General features: G+C 39.2%; 1 protein-coding gene across 4 annotated transcripts in view; it reads right to left on the minus strand.

Moving 5' to 3' along the window:
* MOB2 (MOB kinase activator 2) overlaps positions 1 to 18,305 on the minus strand; it is a 122,092-nt gene that overhangs the window by 80,960 nt on the left and 22,827 nt on the right. Inside the window, exon 1 of one of the 4 annotated variants that reach the window (XM_052810491.1) lies at positions 4,569 to 4,630. The exons of the other annotated variants lie outside the window; for them this stretch is intronic. Coding sequence (XP_052666451.1) covers positions 4,569 to 4,615 — 47 coding nt within the window. The 5' untranslated portion in view covers positions 4,616 to 4,630. Of the gene's footprint in view, positions 1 to 4,568; positions 4,631 to 18,305 lie in introns of those variants that run through there. 4 annotated transcript variants of the gene reach the window in all.

Below are 18,305 nucleotides of genomic sequence, written 5' to 3' on the forward strand. Positions count from 1 at the left end.
ATCCTATAGACTAGTAAACTTGAAAAAAGCAGATGCTGAAACTACAGGCAGCTTTATTATAGACAGTATCTATCTTCCCAGTCATGACATTTTCCACTATCATCCTAAAAACTCATTGTATCACCCCTTCTCTCTTTGTAAGCTGCACAGGGATTTTTCGCACTGATTTGAAGCTAAATAAATGGCTACACTGCATTTCTTTCACATTTTATTCTGAAAATAGGACTTGCAGTGAAAAGGGACCATAAGGGAATCCAGCTAAATAGTCATCAACTGCCTATTCCGTTCTCCATGGGTGGCTAGGCTACACTTAGCCCCTTTCCATGTGTATTGCCTGGAAGCATCTGGTTTAGGTTGCTATTTTGATATCTTCATACCAAAGTCTGTTTAAATAAAGAAACTATGATCTTTTGGCTAATAAGTGCTAAGAAAATCTTTGCTCCGAGACAACCGTATTCTGTTACCAACAGAGGAATGCCTCTGAACTGTCTGCTCAGGGTGTTTTTGTCAATAGGGCAGTGGCCTGTGTACTAAAAAAAATAAATATTTACCCCTAGTAAATATAACTTCAGTATCCTTAGCTTTATTATCTCCACTCACCCTGAAACTCCCTGTCAAAATCACTGTTTCTGTAAAGCTGTGTGGGAAATGAGTAATTCTTTATCCAACTCTATAGACAGCCATTGGAATTTGGAACTAACTGCTGTAGAACCACTCACTGTTACAAAACTTAAGGATTATGCAAAAGCTTGCATCTACAATATTTTTAAGTAATTGATGCTGCTATTGCTTTCAGAAAAGAAAGGTATTTTCTGCTAGTGCTAGGAAACAGAAGGGGTGGAGTACTTAAGAGTCCTTGGAAACTGGACATCCACATTAGCAGAAGCAGTGGGAGGGAAGAGCAAGAATTCTTGCCCATACACAACCACATGTCCCATAAGATCTGAGAAAAAAAAAAAACATGATTTCAAGCTCAATCCAACACTCTGCTCCTATTACTTCATTTTTCTGCAAAAAAAAAAAAAAAAAAAAGCTATTCTGAGGTTCTGCTTCAGAAATCTAACCTAACATTATATTACAGGGAAGGGCTCTTCATAAAACTGTCCAAATGGCCTACCACATCTTCCGTACCAACAGATATATCTATTCAGCTAGTAATGAACTGATGCTTAAACACATTGCATGACAAGAATACCTGAAAAAAAAAAGAGGTGGAACCAAAAGAAAAATAAATTTTAGACAGTTCTAACATGTCAAGACTGTGATAGCATCTGATGGAAACTGAAGTTTAAAGAAGAGTTCTTAACTTGGATCTGCAGCAGATCCAGTAAGATGCAGAAGCATTACAGGCTGGTTCAGCCACTGGCCTACAGGAAGCCTAGAAATCAGTAGTAGTCAGTCTGTCCAGAGAGGCTCCTAAGTCATTGTAATTAGGCATAAAGAACACCTGCTTTTTATTGCATTTGCCATATGCTATTTTCTGTGCCTAAAACCGGAGAGGACCATCAGATAGGGGGTAGCAACATTAGAAAGGGAGAAAGTGGATTTCTGATATGCAGTGTCTGTTCCAAGTTCTTAAGGATCCTACTCGTTAACCTAGGGAGACTCCTGAACCACAAAATGAAAAATCATAACCAATTTCTTATCTCTTGCATACTAGCACATGACCTGCAAAGCGTCAAAGAAACAACACAAATAATTTACTTTGAGAAAAATGTTTCACAACCTAACCTTCAACTGCAACTCAAGTCAAGCATTAATCAACAACATAGACCCTGCAGAAAGTACTAATAAAGTCTCTTGGTCTAAACATATTGAGAGTAACATAGGAGTTTACTGAAGAAAGGTGGGAGGGAAAGAGTACTTGTAACAAGTGCTCAGTAAACTGCTTCTATCCTCAAGTTTCGTTTCACACAAAGACATGTGGCAAACATACATTACTAACATTTGTTATCATCAGAAAAGGCTAGCTTGAGGCAGAAAAGCTGGACAGGAAAAGACACTCAAGATTTTGGTTTCTCCCTCCCTGCTGCCACCCCCCATGCAGTCCTTCTTCCCACTCTCCAGCTAAGCTGTTTCCCGGTTTTTGTCTGCACAGTACCAACTCATGTCCACACACGTCTGTGCTAGTTAATGCATAATATTGTCTTACCAGCAGCAGCACAGCGAGCAGATGATGAATTCCATTCCAACAAAATTAACAGCAGGGGATTTCCAACAAGATGGCAATAGAGTAAAACACAGTTCAGATACTCAAAGAAACATGGGAAGCCCAAAGTAACTTATTACTGAAACACAGCCTGAAATACTGATAGCACTTTTCCGGAATTCACCAAGATGCAACTTCTAGCAGGCAGAGTGAAAAAACAGAAAAAGGTTCTCTTCTAGAGAAAGGGTATACATAGCTCATTCTTGAAAAGACAGCTGCACAAAAGAAAGGAATATGCTTTTGCCTTTCTTTTATCTATCAGAATAGCTGTTATCTAAAGTTTCCTCCTCTTCTTTTAGGGTAGGACTGTTTGAAAAAACCCAACTCCTCCCAATAAATGAAGATTTAGCAAGCATTTTGATAATGCTTTTCTCTATTCAGTTCTGCCTACCTTTCAAGTCACTTTGGAAGCAAAGAAATAGTAATTCCAAAAGAATAAATAAGTAATGAGAACTATTTTTTCCAATCCTTCCTTTCCTCTTTTACAACATTAATTCCAGTGACTCAGACATATTAAAGAGTCCAAAATATCTGTTGAATCTGTTGTTTTCTCTAAAACCAACCCACTTTCTTGAAAAGCATTGAAATGGTGGTCTTATACCTGTTTTAAGAGATTTCATAAACTCCATTCTTTCTGCTTATTAATCAAGAGGGAAAAATTCCCAGCTGCAGAGCCTTAAAGCTCCACCTTGTGGAAGATGACTATAATACTATATACTCCAGTGGGAAAAGGCTCCAGTGGGAAAAGGACTGCAAATAGAGCTTACCATTAATAACGTGTTTGACATTTACACTTTGTCATCATTCACACAGTAAGATAGCCTCTTAAATGCATTCTACCCCAGTAGAAAAACTAACAGTGGGGGATTACCAATAAAATGAAAAGCTGGTTTTATTTTGTGGCAATAGAATAGTCATCCTGCATTGAACCAGCAATAGCACATGCAGCATTCCAGAGCAGGTCTTGCTTTCACCACGTTTACTGGCTCCTGTGCACTGGACTTGCTCCATCCGTAAGCAAGAAAACAAGGAATCGCAGACAAATTTATCTGGCCAAGGAGCAGACAACCAAAGAATATGGCAACTCTGCCATTATGAATAGATAAATGACTAACAGAACTTCATCTTGTGATGCTAGATTAACCATAACTTTACAGGGGTATTGTGAAAGCTATTCACAATCATCCTCCAGCCATCTATTACAAGCAAACTCAACTGAATGCATTCAGCCATTCCTAAAAGCTTGTATTGAGAACAGCATAGCACAACTGTATGCTGCCTATCACTATGCATCTAGTGGACTTTAAAGGAAGCTGAACCAGTACTGCCCTCTACTGAAAGAAGAGCCTGCACATGAAAATTGTAGCAACTTTTATACCACTCTATTTTTCTGCTTCATATATGTACCTCGTTTTTCCTTGTTTTTCTTTCTTCTCTGTAAGCCTTTACAATATTCAGGGTTCTGTTTTATCGTGTTTTTTCCTCCTGATTCTTGCCCATGAGGGCTACAAAGGCGTCAGATAGGTTTCTAAGTTTACATACTATAATACCATGCCAGCACATACAGACTCCAGAAATGAAAGAGTTGCTGTACTAAAGCACTACAGACACAGCTTATGTTTTTAGCAACGTAAGAGCAGATACACAAATAAAAAAAGAACAGAAAGTGGGCTGTTCAAAAATAATACCAGAAAAATTAATTTAGTTTTCCTTTGTCATCTGCAGTACACCAGTCGCACAACACTGTCATGAGATGTTCTTTTGTGCAGTAAACCCAAGATACTTAAAGAACATATATCCATATTGATTCAATACTTTGAAATAATAAATATACCATAATTAGTAATTGATTACTAAGAGTAATCACATTAGTTTCTCCGATATAAACCTCGCAATGTTTCTGTTTTCAATTAGTTGCTCCACTTTGAGATTTAGACATTCATAACAATCTGAAACTCTGAATAACTTAAGTACTGAAATACTGTACAAAATCTGAAAGTGCAGTACTTTTAGCAGCATGAATATAATCTGGCTGAACAATACGTTGGCTTGGAACACTAAGGAGCACAAAGTTTGAACTGGTTCAATGCAGGGTCTCTGAACCTGTAGAAAAGATGTAAGCATGCTGTTCAAAATAGAGGAAAGTACATCACTTCAGAAGCCTGTCAGCTTTCTGATGCCCAGGAGCCAGGAAAGCCTGCATCTCAGCCCCGAATCCTCAACTGGCAGCAGCCACCAGAAGATTTTCAAAGTCGCTGTAAGGACATTGCATTCACTTCAGCAAGTTTCCATAGCTGGAGGCTGACTCCATTCCCTCGAAATCATCCAAAACACCCCAACCTCACCACAGTGCACTGACCTCCACAGGAGCACTGGCATCAACCAGCTGCAGAGGGAGCCCACCATCCACTCACCCAGTGGGACTGGCCATCAGGTCCCCTTCCACGAAAAGGCAGGGACCAGCAGTGACCATCATGTCACACACAGTAATCCAGAGTCCAGTCTCAGTTTCATTTTTCAGCAATGGTCATATAGGAAAAAAATAAAGAACGATTACTCAACTGGCAAGAAGAGGGCCTGATCTGTTGCTGCACGGTACCCTTTGAATCTGTTTCTCAGAGTGCGTGTTAAACTCTGTATGTTAAAAGAAGTGCTTGTTTTAAATAACACTGAATATTTTATTCTTCCTATTATCGAAGCTATACAAGTTCCAACTCTGAATGGCCTTTCACTTCACACAATGATTGTCCTCTTTGGGGAGGATTCTCCTTTAAAGAAAATAATTGAACACATCCTAGGTTGTTCAAGGAAGATCCTGGTTGCCCCTTTTAACACACACAAAAAAGGGGCAACCTTTTACTGCAAGAAAAAAGTTTGCAGCCTCTATGAAGTCCTCTATAATTTTCACTGTTGGTGGCTGTTACCCAAAAAAGAGCCCAGATACAGTAGAACAAAACAACATTAAATTTATTAATAGATTTTAAAACCAACAGAAGAGATTAAATATACCCCAGTACATAACCTGAACCAATTTACCTCACCTTTCCACACTGTGGTCTTTAAGATGAAACTATCAAGTCTTTATTAAAAAAACAAAAACAAACCCTCTCATTCAAACACTCTTTATTCCAAAATGTAGAAGCTTATCTTAATTTTTATAGTTCATGGAACAGGACCAAAATTGCTGATAACAACACCACCACTATGTATGGACACGAAGCCAAAAGCCCATTCATGTATTAACAACAACAAAGTGAAGACCTTAAAAAAACCAGCATGCCAAAGCAAAAGTATCTGTCATCACTGGCATGTGAAAACCCCTTGTTTAAATTAAGCTTTGATAATTTCTCTTCATGAAATCAAAGCTTCAGTCTAAAAATGACATCTAATACATAAAAGTTTCGAAGCCACTGTTCTCACTCTGACCCCCATATGAACCTATCAAAAAGGCTACTCATCTTGAACTATTATTTTTTACTGAATAATCTCCTTTTGCCCCATACCTTCCTTCAGCTGTGCTTGTGTGCAAATATCAGATGTGGTGGTTTGGATTAGTTTACTTGCAACACTAATCACTGCATTCAAGAACACACAGACCACATTTCACTTATGGGAAGGTACACCTCATTACCACAGAATTGAAGGAACACACTGAAGCTGAGAAAAGAAACACCTTTTATAATTTTTTTTTTTTTGAAAGGCTATATATAGCACTTTAAAAAACAGATGCAGCCAAATTGTTCCTGCAACAGTAGAAGCAATAACACACCTAACCTAGTCCAAGTCAGTCTTGTTGAGATAAAACTGCCTCATGTTTCTAGCAATTTCTTCCTTAGAAATCAAAAGCGTTGCAGCTGGATTATCTCTCTGAAAGCCCCAAGTGCTGCCACATGCTTTGTCACTATAGCAGTATCTTTGTGCTTGGCAGCCTCACCATGCTTTATCACTCTTTTACTTTAGCTGCCGTATGCTTAGTTTCTTTGGCTGGGAGATATTATGCCTGCAGAACCACTTAGTCTGCAAGCATAAGAAAAGCATCCATTGCATGGAAGAGCTAGCAGGAACTGACATAATTTTTTAAATCCACAACTTCAATTAGATTTATCGTCCTACAGAATAAAAATTCATTAAATTCCAAAGATGTCTCCAAGAAACCACACGAGAGACCTGTCTGTCAACAGAAGCATATTCTAAATCCACTTTCAGCACAACCTCTCCACCATGAATAGTTAAAACAGCAAAACTTCATAAAAATAAGGCTGGACTTAGGCTGCTAGGCTATACAGAGAACTACATGCAATCACATGATTACAAGAGTGTTCCAGGCAGACAATTCACCCAGAGTGCGAGAACTGGGCAGAAAGCTCAGAACCACAAGAATTTCATGCCCGTTTCACCTTACAATAATAAAACAAAACCAGCTGATTCATCTCCACTTTTCATAGAAATTACAACCCATAGAGACCAAGAGCACGGAACAAAATGCATCAATTTGCCATAATGATGCACTCTGACAGCAATGCACATACCATGACCTTTAATCCGTGTAGGCATCTTCTGTATGTTTAAAAGGAAGCCAGGTTAGAAGTGTGGACTGCAATGACAGATTACATGAGCCTCACTGACGAGTCTTTCTGTGTGTTACATCATTTTCATATATTTAGTAACTGAAGACATCAAATAATTCTGTTGCCATTATCCTGACTGATACTCCTTGCCTGAGATTCCATGCAAAGTGCAGTTATGCTTATTGTGTCTGCAGCTCTCAACTACAAAAAATAAGCAGGACGTGAACCAAACACCATTCCAGCAAAGGAGGTTAAGCAGTTAAAAAACCCAAACCCTTGTTTGTAATACTGGGACAAAATTTGACCACTACGATTTAGAACAGCCAATCAGAACAAGCTTCCTAAAGAAAACTATCTGGAGAAAATACTGAATGGTAGTTTCAGTCACTTCCTTGGAAAGTAATATTGATGCAATAAATAGAAATTACAATAAAAGTAATGGAAAGTATTTCTGAACTTACTGCTGATATATGAATGTACAGAAAGAAAACATTTTTCTCCTTAATTAGCACACTCATTCTATCTGACCTTTGAGATCTCTTTTATGAAGCCTGAGGAAGACTGACATTCTAGAACATTATCCTCGCCCAATGCTAGATTAGAATTATAACACATGCAGTTGAACAGGCAGACTAGTCCACGTTTTGGATTTTCACACCTACACAGATAAAATAACTAAAACCTTAGCCAGCCAAAGAACTGATAGCAAACTTAGCCTGTGGGGAAGGGTCAACTCCTGAATCAGCCTCTTAAAGAAAAGGAAATCTATGTTTTGGTTCTCTGGGTAAAAAACTGTCAAGACAGACATCAACACACACACAAAAAGGTAAACATTCGTGGCCTGCAATGAATATGAAAAACTTAAAATGTACAGCCTTTTTATGCACTTGGAAAATTTAAACATTCTTCTGAATGCACATTTATATTAATTATTTCCTGCATTATCTACAGCATTGCACACAGGGAAGCAGCGGGACTCTGGAAATTCAGCTTCTCCCTGCCACTTTTCATCCTAGTGTTACATAATGGACCAGCTTTTAGAGTGTGACTGCCATCCTTGTCTTTGGTCTCTGCTTTTAAAGATTTTTCTGGGTTTTTTTACAGTAACCTAAAACACAAGATCAGTATCTCATCATAAAATCTTTTGTGTCTAAGCTAATTGGCAAAGTCAGCATTATATCCTAAACAGAGAATGACCTAAACCACTTTATTCTGCATTGAAAGTAGAGGACTCCTCAATTATCTTCAAATATGTGATGTTAAACATACTGCAGTTATCGGAGGCAAACACACACCCTTTGTGTTGCTGGGAACCAGCACTGTTCTAGTTTTCACGGTTTAATACAGGATATCCACACCTGCAGTAGAGCGCAGTAGAGCACAATGACAGGAAAATCAAGTTGACTTTTGGAAGGTATTCTTTTCTCTGATAAAAAACACCCAGAAGCAACAAGCCATTTTCACCTATGGGGTTTTTCTCCCCCTGTAACATGACTACAGTATATTTCATTCTGGTATTACTTGAGTGATCATTATGACCACTAAAAAAAAAAAAATTTCCGTGTCAGACAGCAAGGCTGAGCTAATTAAATCCAGCATGGTTTACTGTTTCTGAAAAGCTCTCTCACTGACCAGCTGACCAGCACAGTAATACTTCTCACCCACAGATACTAAAAAAAAAACCAAACCACCAGTTTCCAAAACCTGCCCTTCCCAAAGCACTTCCCCTGCTATGAACAGGGTACAAAACCACACCCCCACAAAAGCACAGAGGTCAAAGGCAGAGGAGAAATAGTCTTCATTTCTCCTTACACCTTAAATAAATGCCTCACATATTGGCATCAAAAACACCATTCAACCGTATAGTAAAGTTCGTCAAGGTCCCAGACCTTAATAAAAGAAGTCATACAGGCAAACTTACAAGTTGAAAAAGAAACTAACACTGTAAGTTGAGTAAATAGAAAAACATTCACTAAAGCCACTGTAAAAATATTGTTAAACAAAATGCTGAACATATAAACATGATTAACACTTTAATAGTCATCACCAAAAGAAAATAATATACATTTAGTAACAATTCATCAATTCAGTTTATAAACCCATAGTGCAGGAGTCAAATACAATCATTAATCAGGTAGTCTCATCCAGCACAGCATTAAGTGCAACCCAAAATCTAGAAATCAGATAAAAGTAGTTTGGATGTTTCAGAAAGGAATTTAAGTAACTATCTTCCATCTAGCACACCACATATATCCTGAGCTTTTCCCAAATAAAATGAATCCTTTCCCATTTAGTATTTCTCCCTTTCTTGCCTAGAGACCTGTAAGGGGGATATATCACTGCTATGTTAAAGGTCCCTCATTACCCTCTTCTTTCTCCCACCTTACACTGACCCTTTACTCACATGCTAAGTACTTAGTTTACTGTGGAAGCTTTTCCCAAAGGGGTGCATTGTATTTTAAGGACATAGTCTAGCACCAATATATTTCACGGGAAAGTAATAGACTTAAGGTAAAATACAGAGACAAGAAGCATACTCAGTCATTATTACTGTTGTTCTGACTTCCAGGTAAATAAAAATTTAACCATGATGCATGCAGCACAAAGAGGTATATTGGTTCGCATCTCAGGAGACTTACCCAAGCCTAACATAACTTTTATCAGTTGTGCAACACAGCTGCAATTTAGAGAGCCCCTTCACACAGCCACAAAAACTAATGGAGGAAGTCCTCCACTTCCTCTCATTCTCATTACACTTCCAGAATTAAACTTGCGATAGAAGCAGCAGCATCCTTCATGTAAACATGTATCTTCTTGATTTGCTTGAGGCTGCACAATGTTCCTTTGGAATTATGTCACTAAGAGACCCAAAGCACAACACTCTCCATCTTCTCTATGTACGCCTGGGAAACACAATATTCACTTCCCAAGGTCGTTATGAGGAATACCATTTGTAACTTGCCAAGCTTAAGAAGCCATACAGCTCTGCATAGCTGTCAATTTAGGGCAGCAGCTTAAAGACAGTGCGGCAGCAGCAAAGCAAAAGGTGAGAGAAGAGTTTCCCCCTTCATAAAGTTGTCAGTTGTCTCACAGAAATCTCACAGTCTAATGAGATGCACCTCATACATCAGGTGGTATTCTTACTTGACAAGCAGAAAGATGGCTTTAAATTGAAAAACTGAAGCACAATTAATCTATAGGCCAGGAAGAGATTAATAAGTATTTCAGATCCTTAATATTAGTGGTGGTCTTCCTCTTCAAAAAAATTCTCAGCTTGAAATCACTTTCCTTTCTGAAGGAAACCACTTCTTTAGATACTGGAATCTTTCAAAGAATTACCTTCTCAGGGACTGCAAAAAATGTTCGTGAAGATGCAGTAGCTCACAGCAGAGGGAAATCACCCTTGAAAACCCTCAGTCACGTACAATGCATTTAAATCATGTATTACCTAACAGCCAAATTCATTACAGATTTAAAAGTTGATAGTGAAGATGTGGGTTTTTAATGAAAATCAGGGTACTACGTTTTCCAAAGACAACTAAACACAAGTGACTCAAACTAATTTTAAATATGGTGTTTACTGTTATACTTCTCTTGTCAGACAAGCATGTCCCAGACCACTGTGGAAAAATTATTAGTGAAAAATGTGTTCATAGTTATCATGTTACCAGTAAAGCAACAATAAGAAACCCAAAGCCTGAGCAACGTCGTAGATGGAAATCTAAGCTGAAGAAGCTACAGGACCCGAGGGTGTCACATTTCCTTCCCTCTGACTCAGGCCTGGAGACATTCTAGGCAAAAAAAACACCCAGGATGGTAAAGTATGCCTCTTTGACAAACCTGCTGCAGCACTGCCTTTTTCAGAGGCTCCCTTGAAAGTGTGGTGCAAGGAAGAGATTTATCTACCCTGAAAAGTGAAGTACTCAAAACACTGTTTAGAGCTTTCAACTGTAAATGCTGCCAGAACTCGTTCAGCTTATTGTAATGCCAGATGTATCTTAAATTCCTGGTGGTGTTTCACAGATAACTTAGAAACAAAATACAACAGTATCACTATTGCAAACCCTTGATTACTTTTTTAAATGTATAAAAAAGCAAAGCTGAATTGAAATTATTATGTTTCAAAACATCATCCTCACTATCACTTATTTCATGGGCTACAACAGTACAGTTATTTCTCATCATCCAGTTAATCAAAATATAAGAACTTTTGACAGCATGGCTTAGGAAAAAAGTCAGATTTTTGCTATTTCAGGGAAAAAGTTCCATTTATAAAGTATAATTTTCCAGAAACCCACATAAACACATTTGTACAGTACAGAAACTTCAGCTTATTTCTTGAAATGGTTTGCTGTTAATTTTTCCATTTAGCTAGAATCCAAGAGAGCTTGGATTCTTCACTACTGTGTACAATATTGCTTCTGCAAATTAGGTTACTACCCAAGCAAAAATTTCCCTGTCAGACTGAAGAGTACAAAATGTACACAGAATAGCCACTTCTAAAACATACTTTTGATGTGATTTGTAAGATTCTTTCTAGCAGCTGAAAACCAAGTTGTTATTCTGACTACTGCTCCTTCTTCAGGCCTCCAACAGTGCTGCTACTATGGTAAATGTAGGTTATTAGCCATCACTTAGGCGGTGTGCTAGCAATCACTGTAGAACCAACACCCACAAAGTTTCTCCAAAATCAACAGGTGAGAACAAAGCTCATATAGATAACTACATCCACACTGAGCCATTGAAAATAAACTGCAGCCTATGTAGCCCAGTCGTACACTGGGGAGGGAAGACACACAGCATGAAATTCAACCACAGTCTGGAGTTACTGGTGGGCATCACTTTCCTAACATTAAAGGTGTGCTGCATTTTCTGGTACTACAATCTGTTAATACAAAAGTCATGGGGGGCAGGCAGAAAAAAGCTCATTTGTCCCTGTGCCTATCCAGATATTTATCATACCTACCAATGTTCCAGCCCTCTTACCAGCTTAATAAGATGCAGACTAAATATCTCACAGATATAACTATATCCTAGTCTTTCAAAATTAATTTTATCAGCAGATCTCAGTGACTGACCTGGGAGTTAACCATTTTAGAGGTGGGGAGTGAAAGACAAAAAGCAATTGGAGACACACATTTGAAGTCACCTAGCATGCTAATGGCCAAATTCAAAATAAAAATCCAGATCTCTTAAGAGTCCTAAACTAGCACTCTGTAGCCACAGCGAGAAAATCTGAAATCCAGTTAGTCACAACCAGAGCAGCTCCACTTCCAAAAAAAGTATTTTATTCCATGTTCACCAACATTTCTTAGTAAATTCTCCTAGCAAATATTTATAACAATATGGATACAGCAGAATTCTCTTCCTCCCTCCCTCTGGAAATGAAAGGAAACTTACTTGCAAGGAGCAAGTTTTGAAGCATTTTATCATCCTCATCACAAATGGTTCTTCAAGGATTCAGTGATGGTGGAGATCTAGATAACTTTTCACATTCATACCATGATACGTCTATGGTACATGTTCAGCATAAACAAATGCAGATTGCATTTTCTGCCACCTATGCAATACTTGCTTTGGACTTGATTCAGGCTCTACGACCATGAATTCAGCAACTTCCAGGAACACTAAGGTTCGTTGGGGTTTTTTAGTTACACTGAACAAAGTAGTTAAATACTACCCAATATTCTACAAAATACTTCATTATTTTTTCTTATTCAGTATTTCCCCAACAACAGATATGCCACAGATTGCTGGAGTCCTGGTCTGCATACATTTCCTAGTCTGCAAATCACCAGTTACCTGCAGTGAGAGAGCACTCTGGCACCAACAGCACTCCCCATTTCTCTTCCATAGGGCTCTCTGGCCCTGATGCATTACAATACCTAAAGGCAACCTGAATAGCTACTGGGGATGGGGGGCTGGAAGAACAGACATTAGAGGCGGTGAAAAAAAAAAGCCATCCTTCTCTTTTAGAAATATTACTCCATGTCACACCACCTCATTTCTTTATCTGAGGATCTAGCAGCTTTGGAAATTACTTTGGACATTGTGTATGTTTTGAATATGAAATATTTCTCTGTTTTTTTCTATTTTCAGTTTTTAAGAACAGGGTTGAAACTGGGAACCTGCATTTAGGAATTAAAAAACGCCAAACCCAAACCTTTCATATTTGAGGTTACTTTGTTAGTTCTTATTTTACATATTTTTATAACAAAACCCTGATAAAAATACTCTTGTGAAATACTTCCTCTTTCATTTATTCACATGGATGAGTTATTTCAAGAACTTGGACCATTAGTGTGTCAAGAAAATGAATTGGTGAACTTTATTATGCAAGACATTATTGAATACTACAGCATATTTTGGAGCAGCCTATGATCTCTCAAACACATGTGCACACTTGTGCACAAACACCTCCCAGCCCTTAACTGAATGGAAAATCATACATCCTCCTACACATGCTCTTCTTTTCTGGTAACTGCTGCAGTGCATGTTATTACATTTGTGTTTATGGATAGTATGTTTCTCTACTTCTTCTACCCCTAAAAGCAATGCTCAGAGATTTGCCTGTGCTGAAAAATACCAGCTAACACTTGCTAAATTGTCACACAAAAAGCTGAAAAAACGCTACTCGTTGAGGATACACTTGAAGCAATCAGACAGCCCCACCACTGCTGGTCTTCCGTGGCCTGCTGGATGAAGGTCGCATGGGCGGCAGCAGCTTCACCTGCTCAGTAGGTGACACCGTGGTTTGAAGCTGCCAGCTAACGTGCCCATGGCCGTCAGGTCCTGCCCAAAGAAGAGAGCTCAGTTACTTGTTTCTCCTGGAGGGCCTTGGTGGCGGAGGTGCACAGATGCTGCTCCAAGCAACTTGGGCAAGAAATAAACTGTTTCATCACCAAGAAGAATAGCTAAACTAAACAGAACCTAAAATTCATTAGTTAATAGAATTCACAGCACCATAATTATAAATCCTGGTGAAGAATGCTAGCTAATGAAGAAACAGCAATTCGCAACACAATGCACAGTGTACTTTCAGGTTTCTCTTGAGCTTGACTGAGCAGGCAAAGGGATGCTGAGAACAGTGGAAAAAGCTACATAGCTTGTTAAAACGGGGATTGCTGCCCTTTTCAAGTGACTAATGTATTTTTTTCCCCTCTAATTACAGTTAGGAGGAAGGTGATATTAGAATAAGCGGCTCTAGGCAGTACATTTCTCTTGTAATTATCCAGCATTGATTTGTTTTCAGTAATTGCCTTTGGACATTTTAGAACAACAGACATTATGAAATATACACAGAAGAAAAAAAATGGATAGTTTTTCATCAAACAGCCAAGTACACATTTATCTGGCACTGCAAGTAATTTGTCCCCTTCTCTGTATCTAAAAGCAATGTTAAACTGAAGAAAAAACACTTCACAGTAAATAGAGGCCTAGCATGGTCATAGCCAACATTAGCATGAAACTTGTACAATTAAACCATGTTTATGTAAAAGCAAAGCAAACTGATCTGGACAACAGTTAGCCTTGTGAAGGTTTGTAAAATGTTATCAGTAAGAATTTAAGAGCCGCAGGTTGAAGTACAAATATTGGAAAAGCAACACACCAAGTCTTATAATGTACTGCTGGTTTTGGAGCTGGTTTTTTAAATTTTCATTTTCAGTGTGAAAATAACGCAGCAGTAACTACCATGCACTCACCTGCACATAAAAACACCCCAGTGCAACACAAAGTTTTCAAACAAGTCCATGTTGTGATACTCAAACTTGGATCAGACTCTGGTAGGGCAACAAAAGACACTCATCCAACAGTTGCTGGCTGTTTTCATCACAAGGAAATATTCCAGCTTACAGTTATGTTCTTTCACAGCTGCACAGTCCCCATGAACCAATACATCAGTCCACAGTGCAACCCTCTAAGCCAAAGAATACTAGAGAGTTTCACCTTTCCCTCTGCACTCTTGCACTGGGGACATGCAGATCGCAGGTACTCACACGCTGCATGCATCCGAGTTTCAGAAGCCTTTCAATGGCTGTCTAGGGAGCACTGGCCTTAACCTGCCATTGGCCTCTAGGAAGACAATCTGATTTGTGCTTTGTTATTCTAATATATGGATTTGTATAGCATTCTTGAAATATTTTGCTGGAAACAGACTACTTGAACTTAAGTTTTCTAAACAGCACTGTCATCACAGTCATTAAACGCTTAGTGGAAGCCATACCCCAGCTTTTATACTTCTACCAGTTGTGAGGAACAATTTCTTACCAAACATAAGAAACATCGAACTACCAGCCTGCATTTCACCGTGTAAAGACTGCACCATAGAATTAGGTGAAATAATTTTCCCTGCTCTTCCTAAAATTATTTCATCCCACAAACATTAGCTACTCCTCCAGATTCTAAAACAATACGTGACACTAATCACAGGTATTACCTAGTAAATGGCTACAAAGCATCATTATCATATCCTTTAATTAAAGACAGGGTGTTCTACTTCCTTAATGGTGTCAGATTTTGCCTGCTAAATAACCGCAAAGCATCATTCTTGTATCCTTCAGTTAAGGTTACGGTGTTTTTCTTCCTTAATGGTGACTGACCAAACAATACATAAGCTACAGGAAAACAGCACCATTCCTCTCTCACACTACCTGCAGATTTGATTAATGGTAAGAAGCTGTTATTGTAGTCAGTGCTACAGACAGCAAAATGCAAGATAAGCTCAGATGACTAGCTGGTCTTGCAAGAACCAGCACACTTCTTCTGCAGTCAATCTGAACACATAAAATACTCAGACCCCGGTTCAGAGTTTGTGAGTGCAAATTTTTGCAAGAGTACTACAAGGTGCATTCACGTTTGTTTTATCAGGAGTTAGTACTGATCATCACAATTATATATATATATTTTTTATATAAAAAACAGTCTGGAAGTACAACCTGCTGTCCCAAATGCTTCTGAGCAACAGCACCGGTATACAATTGTAGCAAATTGTGTACAATTTGTGTAGTAGCTACAATTACACAATTTGTGTAGCAAATTCACTGGTATTTTTTCACCATTCCTGAAAGCAGAAGGCCAGTATTTTGCTGAGAACCAGAAGAGGTGACTACAGAAAAACTACTCTCTTCAGGTGATGCCTGTGCTCTCTTCAGATGGGGATACTGGGACTTTCTTAGCATCAAGGTGCCCCAAAAAGGAAAGATGTTATCCTTAAAATGAAGATCCCACTAACATTAGTCTCATGGAAGAATTCAGCTTCTCCTGACCAAACAAGAGGAGACCAAAACTGTTGTGTAATTTCTGGAAACACAGAAAACCAGTTTTAATTGATGATGCACTACTTTTTAAAGTTAGCTTCGGTTCCAATTAAATCACAAGTGGCATGGCTGAGAGCACGGTATTTTCTGCTCTGCTGGGGTGGCCGGGGTCCAGGCCATCTGCGTGGAATGCACGGCAGGACATTCCACCCTTCCACCAGCATGGCCAGCGGTGCCAGCCGCTCCTGCAACCCGCCGAGGGGACAGGGAGGGATCTTCTTTTGTTTTCTTTATTTGTTTATTTGCTTTACTCCGGCAGCAGGCAAAGAGCTCTTCTCTTGCCAAGTTCATTACCATTGTAAAATGTTCCCAGTTACACTGAGTAGAACGCGCTACACGCGTAGCGAGGAGGGGAAAAACAAAAACCTGTAAAGTTTACAATTAAACTACAGGACTTTATAGGCCTTGGTTTTAGGAAACAGGTGAGAGCTGGACATAGCACACCTCTCCTAAGGGCTCAAATTCACACAGATCACATGTTCAAAATATTTCTTCCAAATTTTTCAATTAAGTTTTTTGTTAAATTAAAGAATCACCCATGTGCTATCAGCCTCTTCATTTAGTGATCTTCTACAAAACCTTTCCAAAACTTCAGTTTTATGTTTATATCTGGGACTATTTAGTCATAGCCAATTTATTAATTACCATTTTCTACAAATGACGATCAGTTTGTTATTACCAACATTAAAAGGCATGCCTGTATCTCCTTGCCCCCATTAACTCTCTCCCTCATCCCACCAAGTTCTTGTCCCCCACCCACTGCGTGCAGACACAAATTGTTGGTTGTCGTGGTTTAACCCCAGCCAGCAACTAACCACCACGCAGCCACTCACTCACTCCCCCCCCCCCAGTGGGATGGGGGAGAAAATCGGGAGAAGAAGCAAAACCCGTGGGTTGAGATAAGAACGGTTTAATAGAACAGAAAAAAGAAGAAACTAATAATGATAACACTAATAAAATGACAACAGCAATAATGAAAGGATTGGAATGTACAAATGATGCGCAGTGCAATTGCTCACCACCCGCCGACCGACACCCCGCCAGTCCTCGAGCGGCGAATCCCTGCCCCCACTTCCCCGTTCCTATACTAGATGGGACGTCACATGGTATGGAATACCCCTTTGGCCAGTTTGGGTCAGCTGCCCTGGCTGTGTCCTGTGCCAACTTCTTGTGCCCCTCCAGCTTTCTCACTGGCTGGGCATGAGAAGCTGAAAAATCCTTGACATTAGTCTAAACACTACTGAGCAACAACTGAAAACATCAGTGTTATCAACATTCTTCGCATACTGAACTCAAAACATAGCACTGTACCAGCTACTAGGAAGACAGTTAATTCTATCCCAGCTGAAACCAGGACATTGGTGCAGCATCTTGCAGTCTCCTAAAGACGGTAAACTAACCAAGCAGCAATATTCTGCTAGTGGCAGAACCGATGGAGGAAAATCCCATCTTCCTTTTCCTCAGTGGCACCACAGCCTAAATCAGCCTTTTCTGTATGACTGTGCTCTGAGGGAGTGAAAAATGCCACCTAAAAGCATTTTCAAGCAAGCACCGATATGCTTAAAAGACAAGATTAAGAACTTTAGCTGTATCACTTGCAAAACTCTGGACACCAAGTTGACTGTCACTGCATATATAGAGAGAGTATATGCACAGGACAAGTTCTTACTCATTTACAACACAGAGTTGTTCTATGTCTACTGTGCAATTCAAACATTGCATGTTTTTCTCTGAAGAGATTGTATTTGCTGACTTGCCTCTTATGTCTAATTTATGGTCCCAAAATATATCTATCATTCTCCCACTTCTCAGATCAGCCAGTGCTATATCAGCAGGGTCTAAGCTGCAAAAGACAGGAGACCTTCCTCTCTGAGTATGAGGAATCCATTCCTGTGTAGTAACTAGAAGTTCTCCAAACACAGCAAGAGACAGTACGGAACTACACTCTGACATGCAGGAGCAAGGCTGTCCCTTCCAAGATACAGATAACCAAAATATGGTACTTGTTTGAAAGGTATTATTCTCAAATCCCTTCTGCTCAGTTGGAGAGCAAAGCATTTCCTTCATATATTAAGAAACTGATAGAAGACCTGAGCATAGTAATAACTCTATAATAGACTACAAGAGTGCTGAAGATCCCACAAAACCCGTATCACTTTCCCCACATACATGAGGTTCCAACAGCCAAGAATTAAACCCAGAAATCTTCCC

Source organism: Harpia harpyja, chromosome 16 (assembly GCF_026419915.1).
Source record: "Harpia harpyja isolate bHarHar1 chromosome 16, bHarHar1 primary haplotype, whole genome shotgun sequence".
Classification (NCBI taxonomy): domain Eukaryota; kingdom Metazoa; phylum Chordata; class Aves; order Accipitriformes; family Accipitridae; genus Harpia; species Harpia harpyja.